The 16,088-nt window shown below is 37.1% G+C and overlaps 1 protein-coding gene across 3 annotated transcripts in view; it reads right to left on the bottom strand.

Annotated features, from left to right (window-relative positions):
- TAF12 (TATA-box binding protein associated factor 12) overlaps nt 1-16,088 on the bottom strand; it is a 24,797-nt gene extending 8,709 nt beyond the window's left edge. The window contains exons 1-3 of one of the 3 annotated variants that reach the window (XM_053707041.1): nt 15,967-16,070; nt 10,279-10,360; nt 70-321 (exon numbers count right to left, since the gene is read on the bottom strand). In XM_053707041.1, coding sequence (XP_053563016.1) covers nt 70-321; nt 10,279-10,360; nt 15,967-16,031 — 399 coding nt within the window. In that variant the 5' untranslated portion in view covers nt 16,032-16,070. Of the gene's footprint in view, nt 1-69; nt 322-10,278; nt 10,361-10,664; nt 10,689-15,966 lie in introns of those variants that run through there. The other 2 variants (XM_053707042.1, XM_053707043.1) reach the window with 2 other exon arrangements.

The raw sequence follows: 16,088 nt of genomic DNA, 5'->3' as shown, positions 1-16,088 counted from the left end.
GAGCCAGAGTCTATCTTTAGATCATGGTGACACCCATTTCTATATCACACCATTATACAGTTCTGTTACCTGGTTAGCATCTGGGCTCACACGTCCCCCTCCTGTTGTAGATCCTGGAGTTTTGACCCCCACAGCATTGTTTACCATAGCTGGCTCCTGTTTCACAGTAGCCATAGCAGGTGTGGAGGAAGAGAAGCTGGACAGGTTGATCAGCGTGGATGCTCCAAATTGATTCATAATCTGAAGTGCTTTCCCACGCAGCTCACCCAATCGGGTTACGTCTGCGTGCTGCTTTGGGGTATGGGGCCCAGGGCCTAGTAGCTGAAGAAGAATGAAGGAAAATAGATTACAACAGCTTCTAGGAACATAAACTTTAAACAATGCATTCTGAATCTCAATGCCAAGTCTAAGTACACTTGAATGCCTCACCACAATCAGAGTGATAAAAGAGAAAATGTGGGCAGCTGCTCTATTTTCTCTGAAAGTAATTATATCAGAAATGTAAGGTTAAAAGCCGGCCAGAGAGAAATAGAAAGAGAGAGAGAGAAAGAGAAAAAAGAGAAAGAGAAAAAAGAGAAAGAAGAAAAAAGAGAGAGAGAGAGACTTATGGGCTAAAATAATTAGTGATTGGCAACTCAGATTTAAATACCTCATAAAATCAGGTATATACAGAGCCCTACTGTAAATCCTCTTTTTTTTTCAGGGTAGTTTATATTAACTTCAAAAAGGGACCAGCATCAGTAGTTCCACAGTCGGGGTATTCAACCCTTTCGCTGCTGGGGAATATTCACACAAACCCTGTCCTAGACATTTTTTGTTGTTTGGCCTTCATTGCCTTTGCACATAATTTTTTGCAAAGTTTTCTGGAGGTACCCAAACTCAAATTATACAGCAGACCAAGCATTTTTACAAAACAGCTTAAAGTGATGGTAAATTTAGTGCAATTTAAAATATCTTATTCTTCAAGTCACTACCACCTAAATCGCTAACTTTTTTTTTCTTTTATATCTCAAAATTTTAGATGTAAATTACTTATGTTTATCAGACTTTGCTCGGCCCTCTGCATTACTTCCTGATCTGTCCTTGATCGTACATAGAGAGTGGTACCACCCGCTCTCTACGTCGTCATATGGGCAGCTTGGCTTTTAACTTTAGCTTTGCGCGCCATTACCTGTATTGTGACAACAAGTATGCGATTTAGCGCATGTGCTTAAAATAAGAGGGGCGTGTTGGGGTATTTTACAGTCGCAGACTGGCCTGGATTTTGATTGTAAGTCTAAAAAACATGGCGTTGATTGTACGGGCGGAGGAACGGAGGTAAAATTCAAACGATATAAACAATAAATATTTCAAAATAACACATTTGGCCAGTTTCAAGAATTAAAAGTCCATATATTTTTTTATTTTCTATGCGATCGAATGTTTCACATACTTAGTTTACCATCACTTTAAGTTAACAGAAATGTAGTATGATATAATGCCACCATATCAAATGCAAAAATAGTAAGTTTGTGACATTTTGGACGAGATTACAAGTGGAGCGCTAATTTATCGCGTGTCCACAAATGGGCAAATTTGCCCGTTTTTGTGCGAGCGATAAATAACCAGCCATTATAAGTGGCTGGTTATTGCTCGCTGAAGCAATTAGCGCTTATAAAATTAATAAGAGATCAGATCTCTTGTTATAAATGTCCACAAAATGCCCCCAAAATCAAGTGTAATATATATATATATATATATATATATATATATATATATATATATATATATATATATATATATACATACACACAAAATAAGATCGTAGCATCTTTATTTTTTAATAAAATAAATGCAAAAAGCAGTATTTGAGGTCTAAAGGGAGCAGGTGTGGGGTATTTAAAAAAAAAAAAAAAAAGGCACTGAAAAGTGCCTTTACATTGCAGTCTATGGGAACTGTGTGTTTCCAGAAAATATATATGTATATGCTTAAATCCATAATGTGTATATACAAATATTTACGTATATAAAGCACATAAATATATATTTACAGTTTGCTGCCATCGCTGTGCTACTTAACCCCTGCGCGAGTTTTCATGCAGTGTCTGATGGCATGAGGACAAGGCTCCCTTTGGAGCCTATGAAAGTGCACTTTTGTGAGCTCAAGGCTTCCTAGCAATGCGAACGCAGCCTCACGTTCACATTGCTAGGAAGCATTGCGCTCACGAGAGTGCACTTCCATAGGCTCCAATGGGAGAATCGTTCTCATTACTCATTGGAGTGCTAATATTTCTCTCGAAAGCGATATTTAGGGCTCTGCATGTGGTGTACATATTAAATAGCATTTCCTAAATATTTCAAGCACACATTTATTGTCCCATATTTAGCATCACCTTCTCAAAACGGCAGAATTTGTGTATTTATACTTTACAGTTAAATTAACAATTAAACATCAGACGCGAGAACAATTCATTTTTTTAGTCACAATTCACTATATTGCGGTCTATTGAGTAGATCAGTAGGTATAAAAATATCTAAAAGAAAATAAGGCACAAACTCTTGAGTGTAGCGTTTATCTGATTTAATTTCTTTCATGGTGATGAGAGTCCATGATCCATTATTCATGTGAATTACTATTCTCTGCCACTAGGAGACAAAGATTCTCAAATCCCAAGAGCTCTATAAAACCCCTCTCACCTCACACATACTGCAGTTAAACGTATAGCCAAGCAAGTGAGGTAAGAAAAAGAAAGAAGAGGCAAAAATAGAGCAGGGGGGAAAAAAAGATGTGCTATAAAAAAAAAAATCTAACCCCAAACAAAGGGTGTGGTCTCATGGACTCTCACCACCATGAAAGAAATTAATTTATCAGGTAAGAATAAATTATATTTTCTTTCATACAAGTGGTGAGAGTCCACAATCCATTACTCATGTGAACTAATACCCAATCTGTGGAGTTCATGAGTAATAACATAAAGGGAGGGATTTAAAAACATTTTTCACCGAGAATATAAATCCACAACCCGAAAGAGATTTTATATATATTTATTTTATTTTTATTTTTTTATTATTTTAAATAACTCACTTAAAAACAAAACCAGGCATAACCAAACAGACAACTGCATGAAGAACCTTACTAACAAAGGCTGCTTTAGAGGAAGCAAAAACATCAAAATTGTAGAATTTAGTTAAAATATGCATAGAAGACCAAGTAGCTGCCTTGCAAATATGATCAACTGATGCCTCATTCTTAAAAGTCCAAGAAGTGGCAACTGACCTAATGAGCTGTAATTCACTGAGGCTGACCTGCCTCCAAATAAGCTCTGTGAATCAAAAGTTTGTTTTTGGTTTGAAAATAATTTTATTGAGCGTCATAAAAAAGTACAATATTTTCCATAAGGTTACAAAAGGTAGAAAAAAATAAATAAAGAAAAAGAACAATGCAAAGTTTTAAGTAAGCAATTTTAACATGGATTACTACTTGAGTGGCAGAATATGGAAAACTATGATTCCCTGGAATGATCACAGGAAAGTACATACGGTAGTCCCATGAATGGTAATTGCGTTTTCCTTTGAAAAAATGTCCATTGAGACCCTTTTTTAACATATAGATTATAGTTATCATCTAGGATGCTTTGCTTTCATAAACTTGTTACAAACTTAACTGTGAAATCCTATCTTCTTATACATAAAGGCATGTGCAAATCTATCTCCTTGCGTCCTACTTAAGAATTCAGCACACGTGAATCAAAAGTTTTAACCAAGAGGCTAAAGAAATAGAAGCCTTCTGACCTTTCCTATGCCTAGAAAAAAGAACAAACTAGAAAATTGTCTAAAATCCTTAGTAGCATCAACATATTTTAATGCCCTAACAACCAGAAAATGCAAAGATCTTTCAAAACCATTTTTAGGATTAGGACACAAAGTAGGAACAACAATTTACCAATGCTCTCTGAAGAAACAACCTTAGGCAAAAAATTAAATGATGTCCGTAAAACAGCCTTATCTTTATGAAAGATCAAATAAAGGAGGCTCACAAGAAAGAGCAGCAAATTCAGAAACTCTTCTAGCAGAGGATATAGCCAACAAAAGTATCAACACTTTCCAAGAAAGTAGTTTAAATGTCCAAATTATTCAGAATCAAAAGGAGGAGCCTGTAATCCCTTAACACTAGGTTATGCACCTTCAGGCAACTGGCAGATAAACCATTATAAAGGCTATCCTGAAAAAACAAGAATCCTAGGAATTCTAAAAGCATGCCAGGAAAAACCAAGATATGAAAGTTTTCCCGAGCCTTGTGATTGATCTACATAGAAACAGGCTTATGAGCCTGAATCAGAGTTTTAATCACAGAATCTGAGAAACCCCTATGTCTCAGAACTAAGCGTCAGTTTCCATGCCATCAAGTTTAGAGACTTGAGATCTAGATGGAAAAATAGGACATTAGGATAGAAGGCCTGACCATAGAGGAAGAGGCCAAGGAGGGTAACTGGACATCTGAACCAGATCTGCATACCAAATCCTGAGAGGCCATGCTGGGGCAATCAGGATAAACTACTTCTCTAGCCTTATCTTGGAAGTCACTCTGGGAAGAATAACCAGAGAAGGGGACAGATAAGCAGGCCAAAATGACCTAGGGAACTACTAGAACATCCACTATCTAGTACCTGGAAAGTTAGTTGTTCAAAAAAGAGGCCATCAGATTTCTGGGAGACCCCAAAGATCCACAATCTGATTGAACACATCCTGATGAAGAGTCCACTCCACTGGATGTAGACACAGACGACTGAGAAAGTCTGCCTCTTAATTGTTCACTCCTGGAATGTGAATTGCAGAAACTAGACAAGTATTTGCTTCTGCCCAAGAAAGAATCCGAGACACCATCATAGCCAGGGAACTGAGAGATCCCCCTGATGGTTAACATAAGCTACTGCTGTAACATTGTCTGTCTGCAAACAGAGATAAGAGTACCTTTTCAACAGAGGCCAAGCTTGAAGGGCCCTGAAAATTGCACAGAGTTCTAGAACATTGATTGGCAACCTCGCTTCCTGAGGTTCCCAAACCCCTTGTGCTGTCATAGACCCCCCAGACAGCTCTGCAACCTGAAAAAGACTTGCATCTGTAGTGATCACAGACCAGGTAGGACGAGCAAAAGAAGCCCCCTGACTAATAAACAAGTAACACAAGCTTTCATACGAGTCTTTCATATGAGAGTCCCCATACATAAAGGGTACACAGGCAGCTTCCTCTTTTAAAATATCCTCCTGCTTGAAAGTGGCCTCTGATCTATAAAAAATATAAACGAGAACAGGGCGTCCCAATAGTGTAATATCTCCATGAGATGTAATCTAAAAAACTAAGTACTTACAGATTTAATAGCACCCAATCATTTCTATTCATTCAGGCTGGACTATTGGAAGCCGACCAGCTGACTTAAATCTCAGTAATGCAAGAGAGATTCCTTCTATGGGGAGTTTTCACAGCTATAAGTATCCGAAAAGGAGTGGTATGCCCAAACTAGATATGGCAAACTGACCGATTGCTCTCCTTTTCCAAAAAACTAGCCCAAATAAGCAGGTTGTTCTGTCTCCCAAACTAGGCACACTGGTACATCAATACACAAGAATACTAGAGGGATGCGCTCTAATCCAATGAGCGTAAACCAAACAAGCGCAATCCCAGTGCGTGTAAACAGGCTGGCGCACAAAAAAACCTGCTGCGCGCAAAAGGGAAACAGTGAAAGATCTGTCCCAGGGAGATAGATATAGATATATATATATATCCCCCAAGATATCAGCACTCTCTGTTCCTGCCGTACAACTGTGGGGTGCCATCCAGTATATATGTAATAAATAAATACAAAGGATGCACTTGCCTTGATTCAAAATATTTAAATTAGTGAGTTAATGTTTTCAGGGAGTACGGGGTTACTCCCCAAAATGGTTAACTCACTAAATTAAATATTTTGAATCAAGGCAAGTGCACCCTTTGTATTTTTTTTTTTTTTTTTTTAAATGTAAAAATACATACCCTATATATATATAGATCCATAAAGGGAGGCAGAACACACGAATTTGTAGAGGAAACTAAAAGCACCCTGGCGAATGGTACAGTTGAGTGAGAGTGCACCTTTATGGAAATTATATGTATATCACTGAATAGCAGCTTCTGGTAGTAAGAAGCTTCTGACCCCTGTTACAATAAGGGATGGTACCTATACTATATTGGTTACCAATGTTTTACTGTTATATACAATACACAGATGTCCAGACCACATTGCATTCTCAGAATAACTGCAACCCTCAACTACAATGCACTATACTATAGCATTAACCTTAACACTGGCATACCCCAGTACAGCTATTAATGGAACCAGACCCACTATAACATTAGATTTATTGTGGTGGGGCTTACTGTTAAATTGCTAATCATAACCCCTAACATCCAAGAAGACTCTTACATGCCCCACCTCCTCCTTGAAACTAAGTACCCGCACTTGATCCCACTGCACATTAGAGAACCCGTGCACCTAAGATGACCCTCCCAGCTCTTAAGAGAAACCCCTCCAAATCTTACATAAAACCCCCCCAGCTCAGTTAGAAGAGAGAACAATTCTCAAATTTAGTCCTTCCACCGTAATTGTAACCAATTAACCAAACAGGATTTAAAAGAATAAAGTATCATTATTTAAAAAAGGAAGAAAACTGGAGAAGCCCTAGACTACATCACAGAACAACACTGCAAAGGGTGATCTCCATTATGGTGGAAAAAAAGCTGAAGGAAAATATTATTTATAAGGAGTGTCTGTTTTGGGGATGATCTTGTTTTTAGATATGGGGCTTTAAGTTGCAAGGGAGGTCAGTTTAACCGAACATTAATAGCAGAGCATATACAGCATATATATATTGTTTCTGAGAAAAGCAAATCAAGTTTTTTGTTGTTTGTTTGTTGTTGTTTTTTAAACAAATGTAACGTTCAGCCAACATATCAACACCAGCAACTAAAACGGTTTCCTGCAAAAATAGCCAAAGTATTTTGAGAGCATACAAGCAAAATATAGGCCCTGTTCAAAGTAACTTTGAATCTAGAGGGATCATAGCAAAATAAAAGTTTACTGGGTGGTGATAAACAGGCTCAAAAGTCCCTGACACAGTGTGGGGTAGATGTAATTTTGAGGAGACGTCCATCTTTATTACATCTATATTCTATGAATTTTGAGACATTGTACACATAATTATGTACTTTCTTGTCTTTATGTCTATAAGTCTAAGGACCATACATTATTATAAGTGATAAATAAAAAGAGAGAAGCGCTCAACCTGGGAACGAACAATAGAATAAAAGCTTGTTCTATGGATAGCTACCACCCAAGAAGCAGCCTCTTTTTGCTCAACATGTGCCTTTCACAGAGAAGAACTTTCCTGAAGCATATCAGTCTGATCCTGACTTCACAGTAATGTCCAGCCCTGAAAGTGTCACAATTTGCATAAATAAAAAGAGAGAGGGATTGCCTAGTATTTCGGGGCTGGACTGTACTGTTAAGTCAGGATCAGACTGATATGCTTCAGGAAATTTCTTCTCTGTGAAAGGCATATGTTGAGCAAAAAGAGGCTGCTTCTTGGGTGGTAACTAGCCATAGAACAAGCTATTATTCGTTCTCAGGTTGAGCGCTTCTCTCTTTTTATTTATGCAAATTAGGACATTTAGGGAAGTCTCCCTAAGTGTGATGCGGGAAGCCAGACGTGGACCCGTTGCTCAGTGTGCCTAGAGGGATATGGCTGCACCTCACTGATAAGGCCCACAATAGGCCGAAACGTACGTCTGGGGGTTTTGAGGTTTCTCTCGTTCAGAGGGGGATTGCCTGGTATTTCGGGGCTGGACTGTACTGTTAAGTCAGGATCAGACTGATATGCTTCAGGAAAGTTCTTCTCTGTGAAAGGCACATGTTGAGCAAAAAGAGGCTGCTTCTTGGGTGGTAACTAGCCATAGAACAAGCTATTATGCTATTGTTTGCTCTCAGGTTGAGCGCTTCTCTCTTTTTAATTTATGCAAATTATTATATGTGAAACTGTTTAAATCACAAATGTTGAAGGTGCATTCTACATCAACTGCACAAATAAGCAATAATCACTGAATAAATACAGACTGTCACCTTTTCTAAGGCAAGACTAAAATATGTCATGATAACAAGTAAACTAAAAAGATATCACAAAGTAATGGAAACAGGTCCAGTTAGTTTTAGAATAATTTCTTGTTAATTGTGTTTTTCAAACAAAACTTTATAGTTCTGGTAATTATTTAAAGGGCCATTATAGAAAAAAAAACTATCACATGCTCTCATTTTTTACAGCATGTAACTATCACTATTAACCCTGCAGGGGTTAAACCCAAGTACAGTACTGTTCACAGATAACTGCTGGTCCCGAACAGAAACCGCTGGTAAATCAATCAACGCTAGATGCACAGCTGGGTCGTGCAACTATTACTGCTGATTGGGTCAGCGGCAGTGCTAGTCAGTTGACACTCACGGCTATTAGTCTTGAGGTGGAAACGTCACCTCACTGGAGAAAGCGTTGTGCAGTTGGCGGTCGGAGGTGCTGAGTTAGTGATCTTCTTTCCTTACAGATAGGGTGAGTTTAACATAGTTTCTTACAAAAAAAATAAATAGTGATGGTAAATCCTAGCGTTTGTTATATAGGAATTAACAAAATGTCAACTCTTGAAGTAAGGTTGTTTTAGTACATGCCATTAAATATAATGAAACTCTGCATTTGTGTAATGTCTCCTGTATATTACAGACGCAACAAGCATACCAACACAAATGGTACAGTTTTGCTACTATCCAGAACTGATCAGTTCCAACCATGGAATCATCACTAGCTCAAACTATTATTCACTTACCTGGTCTGTGGTATTTGAGGACTGGATCTGAAACCCACTAATAAAGAGCTCCTCTGTCCTACCAAAGTATATTGAAGAATTAATCACAAACTACTTACCATATGGAATATGTTTCTTCTTTACCACAACTGAATTGAAAAGGGACAGCAAACACAAGATTTTTCTTTCATCATTCAGATAGAGTTTACCATTTTAAAACATGTTTCCAAAGGTATTTCTATTATCAACTTTGCTTCATTCCCTTGTTATCCATTATTGAAGGAGCAGCAATGCACTACTGGGAGCAAGCCAAACACATTGGTGAGCAAATGACAAGAGGCATACAGTTGCAGCCACCAAACAGCTAGTGCATTGCTGTTCCTAAGTCTACCTAGGTATGCTTTTCAATATAGAATACCAAAAGAGAGATACCAAGCAAATTACAATACATATTAGGAGCAAATTGGAAATGTGTTGAACATGGCATTCTTTGAATTATAAAGAGTTGCATTTGACTTTACTGTCCATTAACTGGTGAAATCCTGCCATCTTTCTCGTGTATCTTCAAGCAGAAGTACTTCTAGTGATCACTAGTAATTTTCCAAACAAGCACAGAATAGTCTAAATCTCATAGATGAGCTCCATTCCTAAGAACAACCCAAAATATGAGAATTTAAAAAAAAAAATCACAATTTAAGATTTGTTTGCTTGATCCACCTGAAATCAAATGTATAGTTTTCATTATTTTTAAAGAACATTGCTCTGATTTTCAGACTCCTAACCAAGCCCTAAAGTTTTATGAGAATACTGTCGGCTACCTACTCCAGCTTGCTCCTGTTTGTGTAAAGGGTCTTTTCATATGCAAAAGAAGGGGGAGTGTCTTATTTCCCACTTGCAGTGGGCTTTCCAACTGCCTTTTCAACAGAGTTAAACTGAGAGCTTCTAAGTAAGTTTTTAAACAGTTTTATACTGGATTTTTATATCAGTATCTGTGCATCTTATTCTTTATAGTAATGTCTATTACATGCAGTTATATGAAAATGAGTGTATACTGTCCCTTTAAGTTTTCACAGGGACTAGAGCCGAGAAGAAAATCTAACTACTCCGCTTTATAAACTGTGGTTTTATGAGCAATTATTCAACATAACTGTACAGTGCAGAATATTTATTAACAGTGCTTTAGTTCTTGCAGCTTGTTACCAGGTTATATGCCACACTACTATACAGTTTAGAGTGCCCATTATCAGAGATTAGATACTCAGCATCATTACACGAGTGTAAATGCTATTCAATATATAGCGCAGCATATTGATCATCAATATACACACACACAGCACAGCAAATGGTTAATAAGGCTGTAGCATTTGGGATACTCTATATCACTATATAGTGAATCATGCTTACACACTTCTTACTTACAGCTAGCTGAGTATCTAGCTCTGTAATGACATCACACACGGCGGTGGGACCACTGAGCACACACGCCATGGTCACTGGCTGTCTGTGGACAACAACAATATCAGGAATAGGTGTACACATGCTGGTGTCTAGGCAAGTAAAACACATACAAATAGCTAGAATATATGTGTGCAGAGAAATGAAACTTTATAGGAACATGGTACTCTAACATGTATATAAAAGAACAGCAGGTAAACATGTTACACTTTTTCTTTCATGTATGAAATAATTAAAAGGGACATAATACTCATATGCTAAATCACTTGAAACTGATGCAGTATAACTGTAAAAAGCTGACAGGAAAAGATCACCTGAACATCTCTATGTTAAAAAGGAAGATATTTTACCTCACAATTTCATCAGCTCACCAGAGTAAGCGTTCTGTAAAAAGTTATCGTTTAGTTACTGCCCAGCTGTAGGTTAAAAAAAAAAAAAAAGTTAGGAAGGAAGAAATGAACAGCAGCCAATCAGCATCAGCAGTGCTGAGGTTATGAACTGTTTAACTGTGACCTCATAGTAAATTTCCTTAAACTGAATAGGGTAAAAACGTGTGCATGAGGCATGCTCCCTTGCAAGTCCTGGGACAGGCATACTGATTGGCTGCTTAAAGTCCTTTACAATGGGCTGTGAATACTTAGGACATTTTTAGGTAAAATCTCTTATTTTTTACATAGAGATGTTCAGGTGATATTTTCTAGTCAGCTTTTTACAGCTATGCTGCATCACTTTCAAGTGTTTCAACATTTGGGTATCATGGCCCTTTAAGTAAAAAAATGTAAATGCAAACTGAAACTAAAAGGAAGTGCATGATTGTGCACAACAGAGTCCTGTAACCCAACAGATCAAAGGCTGGAAAGAGCAGCTTCAGTAGAAAGTTAAAGGGACAGTAAAGTCAAAATAAAACTTGCATGATTCAGACAGTGCAAGCAATGTTAAACAATGACTTTACAATATACTTCTATTATACAATTTGCTTCTTTCGCCTGGTATCCTTTGTTAAAAAGTATAACAAGGTACATTCGGGAGCAATACAGCACTACTGGGAGCTAGCTAGTGACTGGCGAATGCACGTATATGCCTTTTGTCATTGACTCACAAGATGTGTTCAGCTAGCTTCCAGTAGTGCATTGTGCTCCTTCACAAGATACCAAGAGAAGCAAATTTGATAACTTAAGTTGTATAAAAGTGTATGCTATCTAAATTAAGATAAACTATGGGCTTCATGTCCCTTTAAAGCGATGGTAAACTTTCACCTTTATAAAAACAGATAAGAATGTTAGTGATATTTTAGCTGGAGTTTAATTGATCAGTTGTAATGAAGATGCGCTGCCTATAACTTATTTTTTTATTATAGATATGAAATTCAAATACCTTGCGCTCCACCACCCACTTCAAAAGTCAATTTGTTTGATTTGTTCTCCAATCAGTGCCCCCCACTTAAAAGGACATTAAATACTAAATAACTGCTAGATTGATTAATTCAAAGAAAAGATTATTCTGAAAAAAACATGTCGATTTTATTTTAAAGTTTCATTAGCTGTTTAAATATTGGCAAAATAAGTGTAAAGATTTAGTGTCTATAAAACAACGAGAGCTGGCATGTTGTAACTTAGGTTACCTTCTCAGCTGTTGCCAATTAGGGACAGTGATAAATAGGTTACTAGAGTGTGCAGCCAATGGCGTTAAGGAATATAACAGTGTTCTGAACTTCCATTTCTAACAGGACCTGAAAAGCTCAAAATTTCAATATGGAATTACAGGAAAAGGGGAAAATAAATAATGAAAGTATATGGCAGAGTTGTATATATATATATATATATATATATATATATATATATATATATATATATATATATATATATATATATATATATATATATATATATATATATACACATATACACACACACACACGATTTATCGTTTTATATTATCTCAAAGTGTTTAACCCCTTAAGGACCGGGCATTTCAGACAAAAACTTCCCTAAAAGACCAGAGCATTTTTACCATCACTACATTTAAACAGAAATAGAGCCTTTATTTTTACCTATCAAAACTATATATTTTTTTTTAGTAGACACCTGAAAGTATTGATCTAGGCCCATTTTGGTATATCTCCCACCACCATTTCACCGCCAAATGCGATCAAATAATAATAAAAAAAAAAAAACACGTTAACTTTGTAAATAATTTCGGTGAGAAACCTAAAATTGTGAAAAACAGCAATTATGGCACAAATGGTTGTAAATGCTTGTATGTGATCCCCTTTAGAAGGCCGCAAAATATGCCACTGCGTACCACACTTGTATTATGCACTGCAGTGAAGGGGTTAATTAGGTAGCTTGTAGGCTTAATTTTAGCTTTAGTGTAGTGTAAAGATCAGCCTCCCACATTACACATCCCACCCCCTGATCCCTCCCTGACCCCCCTCAAACAGCCCTATTCCCTCCCCACCTTACAATTGTAAAGTCTGCCAGTATGAAAAAAGCCTTTTTCTATAAAAAAAAAATATGTATTTGCTGCAGTGTAGGTTCCCCCCTGACCACCCCCTGCAGCTGCCCCCCTCAATACCCTACCTCCCTCAGATACCTTTATGATGACGGATCCCACTGTGGATCCCCCTCATTGCCCCTACCTCCCTCCTTCCCCCTTAATGACGCCATTTTTTTTTGTAGCTCTGATGAGCAGTCCCACCCACTCCCACCTTCCCAAGCGATGTGCAGCCCACCCGCCTCCCTCCTTGCACTCCCACCCAACGATCGGCACCACCGCTGTGCGATGCAGAGAAGGCCACTCTACTCTGCAAAACTATTTCTGCAGTGCCCCACTCGTGGAGCATGCAGAAATAGCGCAATCTCACTATTCTGAGCGAGATCGTGGAAGAGAGAAGCCCAGGACTGCTGGTCCTTAAAGGGACATTTAACACTTTGAGATGGTAATATAAAATGATAAATTGTATATAATAAAACAACTCTGCAATATACTTTCATTATTTATTTTGTCCTCTTTGCCTGTAATTCCATTCTGAAATTGTGAGCTTTTCAGTTCCTGTTAGAAATGGAAGTGCAGAACACTGTTAAATCCAGCACAACCATTGGCTGCACACTCTAGTGACCTATTTATAACTGACCCTAATTGGCCACAGCAGAGAAGGTAACACAAGTTACAACATGGCAGCTCCAAGTGTTTTATAGACACTAAAACGTTACAATTTAAAACTACTTTCTAATTTACTTCTACAATTAAATTTGCTTCATTCTCTTGTTATCATTTGCTGAAGGAACAGCATTGCACTACTGGTAGCTAGCTGAACACATCTAGTTAGCCAATCACAAGAGGCAAATGTGTGTAGGCACCAATTAGCTTCCACTAATGTAGGATATGTCCGTATTCCTTTTCAACAAGGGATACCAAGAGAACAAAGCACATTTGAAAATAGAAGTGATATTGAAGGTGTCTTAAAATGTCATGCTCTATCTGAATCCTGCAAGTTTAAAGGGACACTAAACCCAATTTTTTTATTCCATGATTCAGATAGAGCATGCAATTTTAAGCAACTTTCTAATTTTCTCCTATTATCAAATTTTCTTCGTTCTCTTGCTATCTTTATATAAAAAGCAGGAATGTGATGCATAGGAGCCGGACCATTTTTTTATTGAGAACCTGGGTTATATGCTTGCTTATTGGTGGGTAAATGTAAGCCTCCAATAAGCAAGCGCTATCCATGGTGCTGGACCTAAAATGGGCTGGCTGCTAAGATTTAAATTCCTGCTTTTAAAATAAAGATAGCAAGAGAATGAAGAAAAATTGCTAATAGGAGTAAATTAGAAAGTTGCTTAAAATGTCATGCTCTATCTGAATCATGAAAGAAAAAATGTGGGTTCAGTGTCCCTTTAATTTTGACATTCTTTTACTTTTAATATTCTTTATACCTCTGTGATTACACTGTATCTAACCCTTTTGCAGACTGCCCCCTTATTTCATTTGTTTTGACAGACTTTCATTTTAGCCAATCAGTACAGACTCATAAATAACTCCACGGGAGTGTGCACATTATATATGGCACACATGAACTAGAAGTTCAAAGAACACATGCATAGGTTTAGTATTTAACAAAAAATACCAAGAGAATAAAGCAAATTTGATGATAATGTATAATGAAAAGTTGTTTAAAATTGCATCACCTATCTGAACAGGACTATCCCTTTAAGTTCTGTGACGGGTTGGGGATGAAATGTAGAATTTCAGGATTTTAAGTTACATGTGCATATATAATAATGTTTATTTTAAAAATGTTACCACCTTTTTATAGTCCGGATTATACAATTTTTATTTTTTTCCCATTTCTCATGGTAGATATCAAAAACTTCCAATACAAAGGCAGTTGTTTTCTTCCTAGAGATAATTTGTGGCTCTAGTGTATTGGTGACAAAAACTCAGATAACCTAAACCACATTTTAAAGTGATAGTAAATGTGCTATGTATTGAAAGATACTGAATCTACATATTTTGTAATAGTTTCATTCATAAAACTTTGGTGTAGATGCACAGATTCCGGTTATTGATTTACACCTAGAAGTTTTATTAAAACCCCTCTGGCCGCCTTTTACAAAACTGCTTTTATTCTCAAGGCGATGTTTCAAACTCTTAGCCATACAACTCACACAAACAAAACATAATGTTGCAGAGATACTTGTGGGCTCTGATCACTGAGAAGAAGAAAAAACAAAGCTCAGTTTTGTAAAGGGTGGTGGTGGGGGGAGTTAATACATTTTCTAGATGGGGGGGAGGGAGTTAATACATTTTCTAGATGGGGGGGGGGGGAGTTAATACATTTTCTAGATGGGGGGGGGGAGTTAATACATTTTCTAGATGGGGGGGGGGAGCTAATACATTTTCTAGATGTAAATCAATAACACATTTTCAACTAATTATACTAAATAATATGAAGATTCTGGATCTTCTTTCAATACAAATTTGCCATCACTTTAATTTAATAAGAAAGATTGAGAATGTCAACTATTGTGTGTGTATAAAGTGAATCACTTTGCAAAACTGTATGCAATGATACCACTACTAAAGAAAATAGTGGAAAATACTCATAGTAGTTTTTATTAAAATATATTATGCAGCGTGTGTAATATATATATATATATATATATATATATATATATATATATATATATATGTTCTTGCGCTTTAAGTTATTTTTAAGCACAATATATCACTAAACGTGGCTCTTCTGCCTATATAAATAGCTAGTAAAAATGTCAAAAAAAACAAACAAAAAACAACAGCTATGTAAGAAATGAGACCGTTTATTTAAATAAAAGTAAAATAAAAAATACTACAGCAACATGACGACGTAAGAAAGATACAGAATATAAACACACTACATGCTGAAAATATTTTGTACAATGCGAGTGTTGCTACCCACAGTACGGACATGTAATGTGTAGGGAGCTGTACATATACACCGACCTCAGCAGCTATCGTAATAACACATGCCATGTACAGCCTACAGCTCTAAAACGGTTATCTGTATCAGGACATATCCATGAGCACACTGCTTCTACTGCCGTCGTGATATAAGGTACCTGCAGCTGAGTATATAGACCAGACACACTGGGACGTACACTACACCCTCACCTCTTCCGCCTCTCTCGCTTATTCAGCCTCAGGAAATACGTCACTAGAGCCGCCCACTCACGCATGCGCAGCAACAGCCTTTGAAGCGTAATTAGAAAAACTTTATACATATAGCATCCGGG

The sequence above is a fragment of the Bombina bombina genome, chromosome 3, assembly GCF_027579735.1.
Source record: "Bombina bombina isolate aBomBom1 chromosome 3, aBomBom1.pri, whole genome shotgun sequence".
In the NCBI taxonomy this organism is placed as follows: Eukaryota; Metazoa; Chordata; class Amphibia; order Anura; family Bombinatoridae; genus Bombina; species Bombina bombina.
The sequence above is the reverse complement of the archived record's forward strand: the minus strand, read 5'-3'. Positions and strand labels throughout refer to the sequence as shown.